The sequence below is a fragment of the Trematomus bernacchii genome, unplaced genomic scaffold, assembly GCF_902827165.1.
Source record: "Trematomus bernacchii unplaced genomic scaffold, fTreBer1.1, whole genome shotgun sequence".
Classification (NCBI taxonomy): Eukaryota; Metazoa; Chordata; class Actinopteri; order Perciformes; family Nototheniidae; genus Trematomus; species Trematomus bernacchii.
Window position 1 is genome coordinate 2,368,004 of NW_022987564.1, and position 17,985 is coordinate 2,385,988.

At 40.2% G+C, this 17,985-nt stretch overlaps 1 protein-coding gene across 1 annotated transcript in view; it reads left to right on the forward strand.

The window, feature by feature from the left end:
• Nucleotides 1-17,985, forward strand: part of adgrb2 (adhesion G protein-coupled receptor B2) — a 205,936-nt gene that overhangs the window by 120,486 nt on the left and 67,465 nt on the right. Inside the window, exons 9-16 of the mRNA XM_034124811.1 lie at nucleotides 84-190; nucleotides 1,119-1,313; nucleotides 3,064-3,132; nucleotides 3,805-3,913; nucleotides 4,085-4,231; nucleotides 10,913-11,000; nucleotides 11,725-11,827; nucleotides 16,418-16,461. Of these exons, the coding sequence (XP_033980702.1) occupies nucleotides 84-190; nucleotides 1,119-1,313; nucleotides 3,064-3,132; nucleotides 3,805-3,913; nucleotides 4,085-4,231; nucleotides 10,913-11,000; nucleotides 11,725-11,827; nucleotides 16,418-16,461 (862 nt within the window). The remainder of the gene's footprint in view (nucleotides 1-83; nucleotides 191-1,118; nucleotides 1,314-3,063; nucleotides 3,133-3,804; nucleotides 3,914-4,084; nucleotides 4,232-10,912; nucleotides 11,001-11,724; nucleotides 11,828-16,417; nucleotides 16,462-17,985) is intronic.

Consider the following 17,985-nt stretch of genomic DNA (forward strand, 5'->3'; position numbering starts at 1 on the left):
TTTAGACACAATATTACAAGGAATGGATTCATAGATTTTGTAGATTAATTATGAACGATTTCTCTCTATTTCTCTCTTTCTAGGATCTGCTAGTCGTCGTTGCATGCTGGATAATAATGGAGTTGCTTTCTGGGGTCCTCCGAGCTTCGCCAGATGCGTCTCACTTGAATATAGATATTTACATGTATCTGTAAGTACTTAGAAATTCTTCCTCAAGAAGGAAAACCATGAATGTGTATGTTCGTCTAGATTACATCATTTCAACCAGTTATTTATCACCTCCTACGTAACTCATCTTCTGAATCATTATTGAATATATGAGAAAGGAAAGGCTCTGTCTATTTTCAAACATTATTTTCTACCTCAATTGTCCTTCTTTCACCCATCCTGTACCTCTGTTCAACTTTCTTTGTTTAAAAAGTTAACACAAAAAAAAACGAGTGTCTGTACTCGAGGCTTGCCATATCTCTAATTAGCTTTTCCAGAGCTTTGTGCTCACACTTATCAATTAATGAATATAGCTAATGAATGTGTTCATCAGCCAGACTGTTTTCCTGCTCTGTGAACTTTAACCTCTCTCATCTCCTCGATGATGGCAGAAGGAGATGGGGGTCAGGGATTGTGCACCGTGGAGCTGATTGCACTGTTCGTTTCTGTTTCAACCTTTCATTAACACCAGGAGTCAATAATTAATTTTCTGTGATTGCAGTTATCTTCTATTCTTCCAGGCTCTCTCGCCCTCTCTCCCTCTCTCTGCCTTTCACATTCTCACTCAGTCTTGCTCAGTCTTGCTCTCTGTATCTCTGTCTCTGAAGTGATGAGATCCAATTTCTGCGTGAGAGTGTTGCTTGCTCGCCTATTTTAAGCACTAGAACAGAAATCCAACCATGTACATAGAGTGAACCGTATACTCATCCCCCTTCGGCTCACCCTTAAAATTCCTGTGATTTCTAAGGAAAGAAAACATTATATTTGGTTTGTCATTTTTCACCAGCTACTTCTTTTGAATATGTCTACTACAGTACATGCAGTTAGTGCCAATGGGCATGCCTTGTATTATCAAGCAGGGATGAAACCATCAGCATCTTTCAATTTCTGTCTCTCTCTGCACACTGTAGTTACGAGAGCATCTCGCGAAGGGTCAGAGGACCCTGGCTGGGGAGGGCATGTCTCAGATCGTAAGGAGTCTCCTGGAGCTCTTGCAGAGAGGGAGCTACTACAGTGGCGACCTTCTCTTTTCCACGGAGATCCTGCGAAATGTGACGGACACCTTCAAAAGAGCAACCTACGTCCCAGCTCCCGACGACGTGCAGGTGAGCAAAATCCACTGAGCCTTCTCTAAAAGCACCCTCAAGTCACCAAACAAAACACACAGCCACACACACAGTTACATTTGGAACCCCTTCAAATATATTCAATATAGAGGCTCCATTTTCTACTGCACGTGGTGTGCATAACAATGAACTACATAGTTGCTCTAGCCTCAAATGGGATTTTTTGCAGCATTTTCTCTCTTTTCACTGCCTGTAAGAGAACAACATGTTTCAGTCAGTTCTTTGACAGACATTGTTTTATGTTTTACAATATGTACAAAGGTTAAACTCTGCTAGACTTTACAGAATAAAGTGTGGTACTGCTGCTTTTCTTATTTTTCTCATTACTTTGGATTGTATTCAGTCTCATGTGTGTGCAAAGAAATAAAATATTGTTTTTTAAATGGTGAGTGGTTTCAGGTTTTCTACCTAAAGTAGCACAATAGCTTAACACTAGAACCGCCAGAGATTTTTTATACCTAAAACCGCCACCTGGGTCAAATTGACCCGCTATTAGAATGCATTGATTTTCAAGGTAAAATGTACTTTTATTGAACAGTGAGTTTTGATCGCACAGGGATGAAACATATACCAATATAATCTGTGGACTCTCAGGGCTCGACATTATAAATGGCCCGCTGGCCCGGAAGCATTATTTAGACACCGCGGCCAGCATAACGTACTTTCAACTCACCCCACAGCTGTTTGCTGCGGAGCGCAGCGCGAGCAGTCTCCCGTGAGCGGGAGCACACTCCTTCACTACAGACTGTCTCTATCTCTCTCTCTCTCTCTGTCTCTCTCTCTCTCTCTCTCTCTCTCTCTCTCTCTCTCTCTCTCTCTCTCTCTCTCTCTCTCTCTCTCTCTATATCTATAACTATCTATCAATATATCTATCCATCTATCTATCTATCTCTCTCTCTCAATCTATCTCTCAATCTATAAGGAACCGCAGTAGACAAAAGGCGTTGCTATAGCAACACGTCATGTTTATATGAAAAGGGGTGGGGTCAATATGACCCGCTGGGCGGAAATAGGTATAAATGGCAATTTTTTGGGCGATTTCTTCAATCTGACTTCATATTGACCATTTTTAACAACATAGGGTGCTACATAACACACTTTCAGGAAAAGTCACGGACTGGAAGACTTTAATATTTTATTGAAAAAAAGTTACACACAATAAAAAACAGCTCTGGGTCAAATTGACCCGATTGGCGGTTCTAGTGTTAAAGGGGACCTATCATGCAAAATGCACTTTTGTACGTCTTTTATACATGAATATGTGTCCCCGGTGTTCCAGGGAACTCACCAAGTGTCAGAAAACACAACCCTCTCTATTTTCCTCCATACCCAAATCTCTAAAAAAGGAGCTGCAACGGATCTGATAAAAACTGATCCAGATTTGAACACTGTCCTGACGTCAGGACGGTGGCGCTACGGCTATTGGGCCAACTCCACCAATCAGGAGGAGACAACCACGGCGAAAGCGCTGGAGACGTTGTAGTACATATGCCAGGCCTCTAGATGGTGCTGTTGCTCACAGAATCAACCCTTGCAAAAACAGAGCTAACATTTTTCAAATTGAGCGAAATGAGGCATGGCTAAAATGCATGATCTGTTTGGTATTTTGAAAAAAACAAAAGTATAAATATGCCTTATATAGGTATGATCCTACACTATATTATTCAAATATAGCATGATAGGTCCACTTTAAGTAACTGCATTGACAACATCTTTGTCTTGTGTTTAGAAACTCTTCCAGGTAGTCAGCCTCATGTTGGACATGGACAATGTGGAGAAATGGGAGGACGCCCACCAGGTAATGCCTTTTATGTGTTCATGTGTGTTACTGTATGTATACCTTTTATTTGAATTTATATTATTATTATAATATTTATACTAAATCGAGAATATTACAAGAATCTACCAACAACATTAAACACTTGGTGACGATAACAACATAAAGAAATATCATTGACGAAAAAAAGGCAAGACTGAAATGTAGTTTAAAAACTTAACCAGGACATTTGACACGGGACTAAGACTCAATAAAAAAGTAGCACTTTATACAAAGCTTCCTATATGTGTGTGTGGTAAAAACTGTACATTTGAATATGTGTAAGTGTGTGAAAATGCAGGAATGACCACATCCCACAATAACTTTTCATTAGTCATAAAAGCACAACTGTTTACTAAATACAATGGCTATATATCAACTCTACTAGGTGTGTTTATGTGCACATTTGTGTGTTTTTTGTGTGGGACCAAGTTTGAGCCCTTGAGGAGGTATGTGTACTTCCCATCTGGACCCAATAAAATATATAATATATCGTGCATCGTTACAGTTAACCATTCTGGAACATAAGAAAGTGCCATGGATAAACATTATTCCTAGGGGCGAGACATTTCTCATAGAAAGTTTTCAATGGATTATACTATCATGAAGAAATTATTCATTATACTTTTTCACCCTTCCCCCTTTTAACCGAAGGTCGCTCCCGGTGCTGCTTTGCTGATGAGGATATTAGAAGATTTCATTCACCTCATTGGAGAAGCCCAGAAGCCTTTCCAGAGTTTCTTGCTGGTTACCAACAATCTTAGTAAGTTTCCAAATCATCCATTTTAAATGCTCATTTAAAAAAGCCCTTCTAACGATTTAATCATGTTCTTGCGATAATGGTTCCATTGTTTTGTTGCTCAACTTATCTATCACCAGTTTTTTGGCAATGTTGCACTGCATTCAGTGTACGGGGTATGTCTTGTTTGTCCAGTGATAACCGTCCAGAGAGAGCCAGTGTCAGCCGTTTCCAGCGATATCAACTTTCCAGTGAAGGGCCGGAGAGGGATGAAAGACTGGGCCAGAACATCAGAGGACAAGCTCTACATCCCTAAAGAGGTCTTCATCAACCCGTCTGAAGGTAGGAAATTAACTCAGATTTCCACTTCCTGGGATTTGCCCATACTTATGTGCTTTTTGTACCAATCTGTACCACTCTGTTACCACCATTAGTAACACAATTAGGCTTATGTTGTTATTTCTAAAGCAAAAAGACAGTTCCAGAAGTCCAAGTCAGGTTTGAGCACTGAGCTCATAACCTTGAGTTTGCTCTCTTTGAGTTGTCATCATCACATCTTATGTTATCCCGTAGTGAATTCCTACACTCAGAGATGTTTCCCATGGAAGCAGATAGATGGCTTTTCAAGGGCATCGAAGGATAATGCTGGGAAGGACTTGGACTGTAAAGAGACCCTGGAGGGCTGCTCAAAAAGATGTCGGTCTTTCATCCGTGAGAAAGTGTGCCGTATTCCCTTTAAAGCATCAAGTCCTCATACAGTTTTAAAATACGTCTCTTCGTTTTTAGCCATACTTGAAAGCGAACTGCTGGGAATTTCATGTGGTTTCAATTAAAGCCAAGAAATGGGTCCGAATGCACACGTCCAACTGTGGAGGAGATTAAAGTAGAATGAAAGAGGACAACAGGAAGCAGGAGAGCTAAAATACTTTCAGTGGCTAAAAGAGTAGAAAGAAAGTGTTTTTTAGACAAGAGAGTAGCTGTGGCAGATGCAATCCACTACCGACAAAGACAAAGGTCACATCCCACTGGAAATCACACTGGCAGGTTTCCTGTCTGGCACCCCGCCCCATGCCCACATTAAAGTTCAGAATGGCTGTAGGCCGAGAGTGCAGAGCTGTCTGACCTCTGACTCGCTCTGATGGCACACACTCTCTTTGATTGGCATCCAACACATCCTGTATGCCGACCTCAGCACACCTCACTTTAACTCTCTTCATCATGCATGAAATATGCTTATTTTTGACTTTCCTTCCTAACCATTGATCTTTTATGTAACACAACCTGTTTATGAGGTGTTTTGTCCAAGATGTTTTTACCAGATTTAAAGGAACAGCAAATGAATATCCTTCAAAGGAAACGTGTTAGGTTGCAACTGCTTACACAAAGGTGTACAAAGCAACACCTGTTTATAATGCTGCTGCATTGCAATTGATGTCACCCGTATTTTATATTCTTTATTAATCCAGCCTTTCTGTTTCACTAAATATAACGTCCCATGCGGTGCTTGTATTGTAATAAAAGCAAATGGCGGTTCCACATTTACTCTGCCATTTTCTCATATGATATTCAGCGCATGCCATTGCCACTTTGGCATATGCTATTTGGTAAATTGTTTAATCCAAACTGCATGTCGTCTGATGAGTTAGGGCATTATTAGTACTCTTTGCCCCTGCGGGAACTCTGCCTCTTCCGATTGGCAGTCCATGAGTTGAGGTCTTCAGTTGATTGCTATCTATTTGATTGGTTCATTTACCACATAATGAAAGCCTATCTCAGATGGACAGCTTAACTATGCTCATAAAGGCCCATCGGCACCTTTGTGTGTGCATGTGCGCACACAGTTGAACATACACGCGGCCCATTGATAGGTTCATGAATCGCTTCACTGAGCAGAGCCTGGGACTGTTCTTCACCGATTTTCGAAGTGACAAAGTCCCTCTCTCTCCCCACTGACTCTCTCTAACACAAACACACATGCAGGCACTCACTCGGTCTTGCAGACACGACCATACATACATCCATACATACAATCCAGCAATGCCTTCATATTTCAAATATGCCATTGCTGGTACATGAATGTAGTTATGCTCCTTTAATTTTGAAGTGTTTTTTGAGCAAGAACCCAAACAATATCTGCTCTAATATATTGTGTTAAAGAACCCCGCAGTTTTTTTTGTGACTGTGTTGAGTATCAAACTATCACCAGTGAGGTGGATCTATGATGATTGGTTCAAATTAAAGTAATGTGTAGGAATAAGTTGACACCACTAACCCTGTTTTTGTGCTTTGAAGTACATAGTGTCACAAATGGGTGAATAGCCTATCTTAAACATTGGATGCCGGAGCGCCTAGCCGACAGCTAGCCTGCCTCTCCAATGTTTGGCGATACGCCCACTAGAACCCACGGAACAATTGACTGACTATCTTATTTCATCCTTACGCAAATACAACTGTTAGGATGACATTTTGGCATTTGGCAACCTCACAATGACAGGGCAAAACTTAAGTCCCTGCATCCAGCTTTTGTTCAATAGGAAATGTCAAACCAGAAAATCGGTGTCAGTTATGTTAATTAGTTAGCTTTTTTAAGATGTTTTTTATCTTTGGTCAGAGCCACCCAATTTTCAAGTCCTGCTTACCATTAAGCTAAATTAAGCTCATTACTTCCTGGCTCATGCTTCACACTTAACACAAAGAAGTGCTACTGCTCATCTAATTTACCTCTTGGCAAAGAAAAAACTGTAGAGGCAATAAGCAAGGCAAGGCAAGGCAAGGCAAGGCAAGGCAAGGCAAGTTTATTTATATAGCACCTTTCAACACAAGGTAATTCAAAGTGCTTTACAAAAATGGAAGACATTTTAAAAATGGCATTTAAAATCAGTCATTAAAAAGAAAAGATAATAAAATAAACATTAAAAGAAAAAATACATGGATAAAAGTTAAAAGTTACAGTGCAGTTTAAGATGTGAATAGTTCAATTAAAAGCAGCGGCAAAAAGAAAAGTCTTCAGCCTGGATTTAAAAGTAGTAAGAGTTGCAGCGGACCTGCAGGTTTCTGGGAGTTTGTTCCAGATATTTGGAGCATAATAACTGAACGCTGCTTTACCATGTTTAGTTCTGACTCTGGGGACAGAAAGCTGACCAGTCCCTGAAGACCTGAGAGTTCTGGATGGTTCATCATTTAGCAGTAGGTCAGACATGTATTTTGGGCCTAAACCATTCAAAGCTTTATAAACCAGCAACAATATTTTTGAAATCTATTCTTTGACACACAGGAAGCCAGTGTAAGGACTTCAGAACAGGAGTGATGTGATCCACTTTCTTAGTGTTAGGGAGGACTCGAGCAGCGGCGTTCTGAATTAGCTGCAGCTTTCTAATAGATCTTTTAGTGAGGCCTGTAAAGACACCATTGCAGTAGTCGAGTCTACTGAAGATAAAAGCATGGACAAGTTTTTCCAAATCCTGCTGTGACATTAGTCTTTTAATCCTAGATATGTTCTTTAGGTGATAGTAGGCTGATTTAGTAACTGTTTTAATGTGACTGTTGAAACTCAGGTCAGAGTCCATGACTACACCTAGATTTCTGGCTTTATCTGTTGTTTTGAACATTGCAGACTGAAGCTCAGCGCTAACTTTTATACGTTCTGCCTTGGCTCCAAAAACCATTACCTCAGTTTTATCTTTGTTTAATTGGAGAAAGTTCTGACACATCCAGTCATTGATTTGTTCAATGCACTTACTCAGTGTTTGAATTGGAGCATAATCTCCTGGTGAAATTGTTACGTAAATGTGTGTGTCATCCGCATAGCTATGGTAACTTATGTTGTTGTTTTTCATTATCTGAGACAGTGGTAGCATGTAGATGTTAAAGAGAAGAGGCCCCAAGATGGAGCCTTGAGGTACCCCACATGTCATATTTGTCAACTCAGATGTGTATTTACCTATAGAAACAAAGTTTTTGCTGTCCTTTAAGTAGGACTCAAACCAATTTAGAACTGTTGCCGAAAGTCCCACCCAGTTTTCTAGTCGGTCTAGTAATATGTTGTGGTCAACAGTGTCAAACGCAGCACTGAGATCTAATAATACTAACACTGAAGTTCTGCCACTGTCTGTGTTTAAGTGGATGTCATTGAAGACCTTTACAAGAGCAGTCTCAGTGCTGTGGTTTGGACGAAATCCTGACTGGAACACATCCAAACAGTTATTTAAATGCAAGAAGTTACTCAACTGTTGAAATACAACTTTTTCAATGATTTTACCTAGAAATGGCAGGTTTGATATTGGCCTGTAATTGTTCATTACTGAGGCATCTAGATTATTCTTTTTTAAGAGCGGTTTAATGACTGCAGTTTTCAGGGCCTCTGGAAAAATACCTGAGTGAAGAGATGTGTTTACTATATGAAGTAGATCTGAGGCCATGCAAGGAAAAACATCTTTGAAAAATCCTGTTGGAATAATATCAAGGCAGCAGGAGGAGGATTTCAGAAGTTGAATAATGTCCTCTAAGTTTTTACCATTAATCTGATGGAATTGTGTCATGGTGTTTGAATTGATATTAGGTGGACATAGGGACAAAACATTTGCTGTACCTGATGTAGAGGCACTGACTGCTTGTCTAATTTTCTGAATTTTGTCAGTGAAGAAGGAGGCAAAATCATTGCACGCCCTGGTGGATAGAAATTCAGAGGCTACTGACACTGGGGGGTTAGTTAGTCTGTCGACGGTAGCAAACAAGGCACGTGCGTTGTTTTTGTTTTTGGTAATGATGTCAGAGAAGAAAGACTGTCGTGCGTTTTTCAATTCCAAATTATAAAGGCCAAGTCTCTCTTTATAGATTTCAAAGTGAACCTGGAGATTTGTTTTTCGCCACCTACGTTCAGCTTTTCGACACTCTCTTTTTTCTGTTCTCACGGTCATGGCCTTTCTCCATGGAGATATTTTCTTGCTAATCACTTCCTTTACCTTACTAAGCGATTCTTTTTCATTTTGAACTGCTAAATAGTTTAGAGAATATTATAGTTTCTATACAATATTGAGAGAGGGTGACAATTACAAATCAGTCTGCTACGTCAGCGCCATTAACAGCAGCATGGATTTATCAATACACAGTTAGGCTACTGACATTTCAGGGGCCATGGATTCTAACTTGCGGAAACCTCAGTTGGATAATGGATCAATGACAACGAGGCAATCAGGCAGACTAGACTAAAGCCCCTTTCACACACTTCCTGCTTGAATCACAATTTGGTCCTGCACTGATGGTGGAACTTATGCAGATCTCTGGATTCTCTGTTTAAAAGGAGCTAAAGACATTACATATTGAGTGATACGGTTCAGTGCAAATGACTGAGTCACCATTGCAGGCATATCTTCAGCACATTACACTGTCAGTCTGTTCAACTGGGTAAAAGTAATGCCTTTATTTTCATGTCTTGAAATGTTCCGTGTCATGCTAAAAGGAGTAGCTTACTAGGGACTGTCTGTATGGAGCTGTCAATCTCTGATTCAATCCATCAATTATTGCCTTGCATAAACTCCGATCATATTTTTCCTCACAAATTGCATATTAAGGTTTGCAGCTGGTAACTGGTTTGCCATTTTGCTGGATTACAGCTGACCACCAATCATTTAGATGTTCAGAAAAGAAGAGTGACAAAAAAAGGATGTTCCTGGGAAATTAGAGTTTTATGATTGAGCGCTTTTGTGGTATTAATCATCCTCATGCGTAGGAGTGCCACACCATCACACAGTGATTTAGCATTTACCCACAATACACTGACTTTCTCATTTGCATGGCTTTGCAGACACTGTCCAATTAGGATCCATCACACTCACAGGCTTTCTCGTGCTGACTTTGATCTGTTTTTGCCTCCTCACAGTCAAACAATCGTTTTTTTTCAACACTGTTCGGGATCTTTTTGTCTCTTCCTCTCTCGCTCCTCATCGGTCGTGCATAGCTATCTCTCTTCCTGAGTATTACTTCTTAGGCAGCAGGCAGACAGATTTTGGATGAGTCACACAGTACGTCTGATACCATCAGCCCCCTCTGTCTCTTTCTCTTCGGCTCTCTGTGCCAATGATCCTCTGTCGCTTCTCTCAGCCTGAAAGGGCAAAGGAGGGAGTGGCGTCTCTCAACATGAACTCTTTCCCTCATACTTCTGCTCTCTGCCTCTTTTTCTTCCCTCACTTGAGACAAAGTGACATTTACAGAGGGACACTACGTCTCCTTGGGAGCCCTTGCTCTTTTTGGTGAAAGAAGACTGAAGGGAGTGGTGGAAGGCAATGCTTTGTAAAGGAGGGAAAAGTTGAAGTGTGGCTTGGTGAATCGCAGCAACAGATTTAAAAGACAAAAAAAAGGGTCAAACTAATAGAAAGGAAGACATTGTCTGACATTTGCCTTTTTTTTAGAATTGGAATTAAGTTAATTGCATGTTAGACCAATGGACTTGAAACTAGGCTTAATTGAGCCGCTAAGAGGCAGAAATAGTGGCTTCACGCACACAAATTGAGGTTATTTCACCTGAAATAGTGGAATTTATAACTCGGAAGAATAAGTCTGAGTATGGAAGATATAGCTGTCAAATCAGGTGCTGCAATTAACAAACTTTTCTTATTTTGATGTATTCAACAGAGCATTTGTCAGTGACAGCTCAGGAGTAAATACAAATGAAGCTGACATTGCAGTTCGATGAGACAGGTGAACTCTGTGTCTTTGCATATAGATACATTAAATTAAGTTACCTGGTAAAAAAAGAGTTGAGGTTATCTCTAATCAATCATCATTTGCAGTCTTTTATTTAAACCTTAGATCATCAAACTCACAATTAATTTCCATAAATCTAAAGCCTAACCTGTCGGAAAACATTTTCAGCAACCCCTTTCCTTGCACACGATGAAAAGTGGTATACAGAACAACCTTTAATTGGTGGATAGATGGATTGTTTAATGTGATTTTTGAAGACGTTTTTAAGCAAACCATTGCCTCTATTTGGGCTGATCCGTTGCACATCTTCCTGTGTTTCAGAGACAGAACTGGAGTCAGATTCTCCAATGTACTATGTCATCGGAGCCATCTTGTACAGGACGTTGGGCACCATCTTACCCGCACCAAAGTGAGTACTTCTCTGTGCCCTTTCTTCTGTCTATTCATTTCTCTATCTGGTTCCAACATTTCAATTCTACCTGTTTCCTCTCTCATGATGTCTATTTTCCACCTCTTTTTGTATTGGCCTAGTTATCAGACAAATGTCTTGCATCTCCATTGATGTGTGTTCCTTTCTTTTGCGTCGTCAATGTATTTTTGGAAGTCTACAGTGTGCCTCAAATGCGAGCGGGCTTATTGGGTTCTAAAACTTATAGAACATGCAAACATATAAGTTAAAACGAAACAAGGACGTTGTCAAACAGCCACTGTGATACGGTGTTTGTGAAAGCCCTGGGCTCCTTTTTTCAGGTCAGTGCTCTTGTTTGTGGATGAGCTGTTAAAATCCTTTTCTCCCTGTAGCTCTGCTGAATGCTAATAGGTCCAGTGGTCAGTTTTTTTTAAGTGCTAGCTCTGGCCCCGGCTTTCTCCCTTTCTCACTTTCTCATTCGGTTTTTATTTCTAGGTTTTATTATTTATGTATGTATTTATTTTTGCAAACACACTCAAAAACCAACTAAAGCTATGTTTCTGAGTCAGATTGCATTCATGCATGTGTATTTTTCTAATGAAAAACAGCAGATAAAAGCAGCTCACCAGCATTTATTTTGTTCATTCAAAATCAGGGAAACAATTCAAATCCAAATTTGAATGTGTGGTACAGTTGAATAATAAACTTTATTGTGTCTTTGCAGCGCCCCTGCTGTGATTAACTCAAAGATCCTTACAGTGACAGTACGACCGGAACCACAACCCAGCAAGCCCATGGTGGTGGTGGAGCTATCACCACTTTTCAATGTAAGTTACTTTTTTAAGATTAATAAATGTGTATTTTGTATCTCTCAGTTTAACCTGCAATAAGGTCTTTACTGTTTTATGTATTTTCATGCGATACAAATCCCTCTCTGTTCATCTAGATCATTTCAAAATATCGTTATTTGAGAGAAGAGAACATGACTCTTATATTTCCCTCATGTCAACTTTCCAAAACCACCAGAAAACAAGTTATCTTTCCCAGGCAACAGTTTGCATTTTTTGTTAGATACTTGTATATTGAGCAAGAAAAATAGATGTGTTGAAGGCTATAAAGGATTCCTTCTCTCCCAGCTGACCCATGAGTTCAGATGAGAAATAAAGTGCCGCATGCTATAAAGTGCCATAGTGCTCGTTGAATTGCCTGAATAAATGCAAACCTTTTTGACTTCCTTATTTCACAGTGTCTCCCGGTGCATATTCAGTTTATATTACCGCGGGTTATTATAAACGACTCGCGGGGTGTCTTCAGTGGAAAGGACTAAGTGCAAGTTTAATTAGAGGCTCTCATCATGACCTCAATAAGATGTTGGTTTCATTAGCAGTTCTTGTTTGCAAAGGTGGGCACAGTTTTGAAAACAATGTTGAATATTTAATAGCTCTCTCCAGACGACACACATTCATACAAATTTATTTTGAATTTTCAATGAAATCAGTTTTATTCCTATAGTTCGCCAGGACCTGAGGGTCAACTTTATTGCAAAGTGCTTCATTTAAATGACTTTGCGTTCATTCTCCATCCCCCGCCACTCCATCCCCCTGCTTTAAACCACTAAATCATTATTCAATTATGGCAATTCTCTTTATTTTATCTTCCTATTATTCTGCTTTTTAAGAAGAGATACCACGGGTCCCTTCTCTCTTAAGAGGATAATTTCTTGATGCTGATCCAAGCATGCTGCTCTGTTCTTTTAACCAGAGGCACCCTGTGGACAGACACTTTTCCTACAGGCAGTACAGTGCAGGGCAGGGATGCACATATGCATACTTTATACCAGTATTAGCAAGACATACCTGTTTGGCTAAATGGCGTACTATTTAGTCATATTTAAATACGTATTGTGATAACTGTTGCAACACAGGCACTTTGTATATGTCAAGCAACATGAATGGTCAATCCAATATCTCCCATTCAACTCCTGAATAGTGTCTTTTATTAAGGCCTTCCTGCCTGGTAAGTGGAAAGTTCCTATTTTATGATGCAGGATTTAAAAAAAGTTTGTCTAGGGTAAAAATAAAATACAGCATAGATCAATAATTGACTAAAGTGATATAAAAAAAAAATTATTAATAATTCTACTTTAGAAAATGGATATCTCTTCCACAACAAAAACTAAATGACAGTGTAGAGGGATTCAAGTGATTAGCATAATATTAATTTGGTTTCATTAGAAATGCAACCACTCCTCATATCCATAATTGCTACTTCAAATTAATTAGGGTTTTTGCATCTCTTAAAGGCGAAATAAAAGAACAATGTTTTTTTATATCCAAAATAGTTTGTTTTTGTATTATTGCACTGAAGGGCTAGAATGATTAAAGGAGTTTTATGACATTTTGGCATATACGCTAATTATCCTTCTTCCCGAGAGTTAAATGAGGAGATCAATTTCACTCTTATGTCTGTTTGTTGAACCAAGCAGTGTCTGGGATTCAGGAGGATTTATTTGCAGAAATGTGGATCCCATAATAAATTGAGTTGCTTGCATTTCAGTAGCCGTATTAAACCAATTCTGATTCTAGGGATGGTCTGCGTTTTTACGTCACCTGAATGCTTCTCTATATTCTCCGACATGCTTGTAAGGAGGAGAGTTGGGGTATTCAGTTGGTTGTCATTTGCAACATACATCATAGCTAGATGCCACTAAATCCTACACAGTGCACATTTAAATATGGATCAAAGCCGGTTAGCCTAGCTAGCATGCTTACTCTAACTGATCCCCCTTTTTCATGCTAAGCTAAGGTATGCAAGTTAGCAATCTTCTCATTTAGGAGAGAAAGACATTGAAAATAATTGGATCGAGGCAAACTGTACTGAAAACGTTGTTTCACATTCAAGTGTTTTTACTTTAAAGGCAGTGTAACCTATATGTTCAGTGGTGCTCAGCTAAGTCGGAACTTCATTAGGCATAACATGCAGAACTGCTATTTAAGAACCAGAGAGGGCATGGAAGTGAAAGAGAGCAGAGTCTTTTGTCCTGGTCATAAGCTGCAGTTGACTTCGACCTTGGCCAGTGCAGAAACACCCGGCTACTGAAGCAGTGCCGTATAAACCGCTGCCTCAGGCTTCCTTCTCAAAGGGGAGTGTAGGGGTCTCTGTTCACGGTCATGTCTTCACTGACAGGACATCTGCTCCAGACTCCTCACACATTTCCCTGTTGTTAAAGTGTGGGTGTGTGTTTCTTTAATGTCGAGTAAGAAGCAGAAGGCCAGACCTCTCTGTTAGCCCTCAGTAGACCAGTGGACTCCTCTAGCTATCCTTCAAATAGCCTTTAAATTATAAAAGGCAGATCTGGTTAGCTTTCCAAACATCAGCCTCAAGCCTCTCTGGTCATTTAAGTGTAATCTAGCTTACTTTCATCAGTCAAAAAGCATCATGCAGGTTACTCCATTTCATCTCCTGAATCTATAATCTTTGATATTAAGTGGCTTTTAAGATTCCCTGAGCCAGTGAGGTCTTTTACTGTTGCTCCTTTCATCTGATCAGATCAACATATTCCCAGCCAATATGCATTAGGATTTGTTTTTCTTCAAATGGATACCACTTGTAGATGTAAATACCTTGAAGGAAGTAGCTGTTCCTTTTGAGAGTAAAAGGACAGAGCTGTTTATTACCGTGCAGCTGCTGGACTCAGACACACAGCTCTCCCTTTGAGTGGCGTCAGTCGAGCAGACGCTGTCATTATGCAACGTATCGGCACTAAAGAGGAAGCAGACATTATGGGAGTACATGGATGTCACTCCCGCAGCATCGTACAGCTGGGCACGATGCACGCTGATTGATAGTTGTATGCTAACAGAGCCCGCTACGCTAATACACGCCCGGGGACATCTAATGTCGGCGATGGTGGCGGTCTGCGCACGAGGCAGAACAAAGCGCTGTCATCCATCAATCTGTGTCGCCCAGCCTCTGATCCAGTGTATATAAACCTTGTATCATCCCGTCCTCTCAAGTCCAGCCATGCAGAGACCCCCAGGACTCGCTGATTCATGGGAGATCAGTTACGAAGTAGTCAGAGAAGGAGGGATGACCTTGCCTTTAGGGGAATAAATCATAGTTTAGACTTGAATGTGTCTCTTTCTCATTTAGACAGTGTTGATATCGAGAAAACCTTCGTTAAGCTCTTTACTCAAATAGAGGTCATTTTCTCAATTCTTTCTCAGACTGTGATGAGTCTTCTCATCCATTTTATGCTGAACAGAACAGTGTGGCTGTGGATTTACTGCTATAATCCCCTTTACCATAAGGGGGAGCTCAAAGGCAAAGGGCTTAGCGCAGGACTCAGTGAGGACCAACAGACTGGGACAGAGAGGGATCCAGTTGCCTCTGCATCAGTGGGAGAAGTGCATCTCAGTTTATGAACCCGATGTAGTCACACAAGCGGTCTGAAAAAGGACGTAGAAAACATCAGCTGTTTCTCTTAGACTGTACCAGTATGATACAATGAATGCTTTTGATTCAGGAATCGATGTGAGAACCAGAATCCAGACGTAACACCCACAAAGTTCACCTGAAACAAATCACTATCCAATCCTTATACCAAATGAGGCGTGCAGGTTCGTAAGGTTCATATGTTTCTTTAAAAAAACAAATCAATGGCGAGATCACCAGTGGAACAAGTTGTGATCAGTCGGTTAAAGACATTGATCCTGTGATTGATTCACTGATTGAGTCTTTGGGAGTCTTCCTCCTCAACCACGCGTGACTGAGCTCCGAATTCCAGATGATTCCCCGGACCCTCGACCAAAGCGATTGGCTTTTGGATCCAGTGAGTGGATGGATTAAGAATGAGCTGTGTGACCAATCACCATCCTTTTTAGACTGAAATCAGAATGTTGTTTTCACATGTTTTTTATGAAGTACTTTACTTTACTTACCAGTTGGTCTCAATAGTTGTTATGCTTACAGTGCATTTTACGGCTTTATTGTTGTTGACGTTTACTTTACTACTTCACGCTGTGGTTGTACTTTGGTAAAGAATGTGACTGCCTTTCCACTACTGGATGTTTATGACCCCAACTTGCTGTGTATTATTGTCCATGAAATTACTTTTTGTTTGTCTCCAACTCTTCCTAATTCATTGCTCACACACCTTCTCTCTTTTTGCAGCAGCAGCTATTTGCTGCTCCGTCACATGACAATGACTCTTTCTCCATCCTTCCCTCCAACCGTTTGTCTCAATCCTTCTCTTTCATTGTCTGTTTACCTCTCTCCATCGCCCATGCAGCATCACTCTTTCTCCTCTTGCAAAAAGCCATTCCGTCTTCATGCTGCCTCCCTCTCTCACTCATCCTCTCGACTGGCAATAACCGCTTATCTTCTCTTTTTCCCGCCCCCCACCCTGTATCTTGCAGGGTACATCAGATCCACAGTGCATTGTCTGGGACTATGGCAACCCGTAAGTTACTCTAAATGATTTTGATGTGTGCATGTGAGAGAGTACAGTGCAGCAGAGCATGTGTCTGTCGGCGTGTGTGGTGCTGTGTGTGCTCATGCCCAGTCAGATTAATTTCATTAATGAAGTGAAAACAGTCTAATGAAGTTCCCTGTGTTAGTGTTCATTAAATTAGTCAATGAGAACAAACACCATTCTCTCTGTGTTGATAAGAATTCACAAGTAACATCACTCAGAACGCCTCACTGGAGACGTTTTTATTTTGTTACAAGCTTTCTTTTATGTTTTCCTTAACGCAAAACCATGTTGGAGATTTAATTCGCAATTCCGAACTGTGGAAATTTGGCTTAATTTCAACAGCCTTGTTTTTTTTTACCGCCAGTGACCTGAAGCCTTCATTTTTTGTCCGAATGGGTTTCCTCTCATTTGTCCATGTAGGCCACTGACTCATTGATGTATGTGGCAAATCTGGTGAACTACATGATGTAAACCAGCACTATTGATTTCACTGTTAACCATTAACCCACCAAGTAATTACTCTTTCTGTCGAAAACAAAGTAAAACTGGTTCAGGACCATTAAGCTAGGGTTTGGTACCATGTCATGGTCTCAATACACTTTGACTTTGATATGTTTAAATGGCCCATATCTTCTACCCATGCCAGTAAAGCTTAACAGATGCAACCCTTTCTCCTACAAAATACAGTGATATACCTCTCGTTTTAGAGTTAATGGATGACATTCACTGGCAACGCTACACATGTTGTTACGTTTAGGTCAATAAATCATTTTGATATTATGATTATAATGACACATCTTGTCACATGCTTTAAGTAAGAATTGATTTTTACAATTATGCCTTAATATAACCAGAAACATATGTACTGGATAGGATATTGTTTGGACAGAAATAGACTGTTGAAGTAAACATTTTGCAGTAACATTTAATAAAAGTTAGCATTTGAAGACGACATTTCCACCTGAGAAGTTCTTTCTCGCTCGAGCTTTAGAGTGTATCACATGTTCCTTATTAGCAGATTAGGTTTGCTGAGTATCCATGGATAGTTCCCCGAAAGAGTTTAAACTCTGTAGAGTTCAATGACAACCGAGCAACCACTATCTGCTGATGAAGAAATACGTTTAGCAGCTCCAGAACACTTGAGTGGATCTTGAGTGGAGATTGATTTGTCGAGTGTTGGATTTTCAAGTTGATTTAAACATGCCATACAGGTGGCATTACTCTGCCTCCAAATATAATTTGATTTTCAAGAGCTCGATTTGACAGATACAAAAGGAAACTTTCTACAGTGACAACAAGATGGATGACGAAACATTTTGGTCAGCTCAGCTTCCCCATCAGGATCACATTATACAGTAGGTCTTCTTGCTCTAGAACAGCACTCCCCAGTGACCAAAGCACACAATGGGGCCCAAGGTTCACAGGAGAGTATAAGACATTCTGTAACTTATCAAACTACACCTCTTCATCAAGGTGGGAGAGGAACAAAGCTCGGCAAAGTCAATTAAC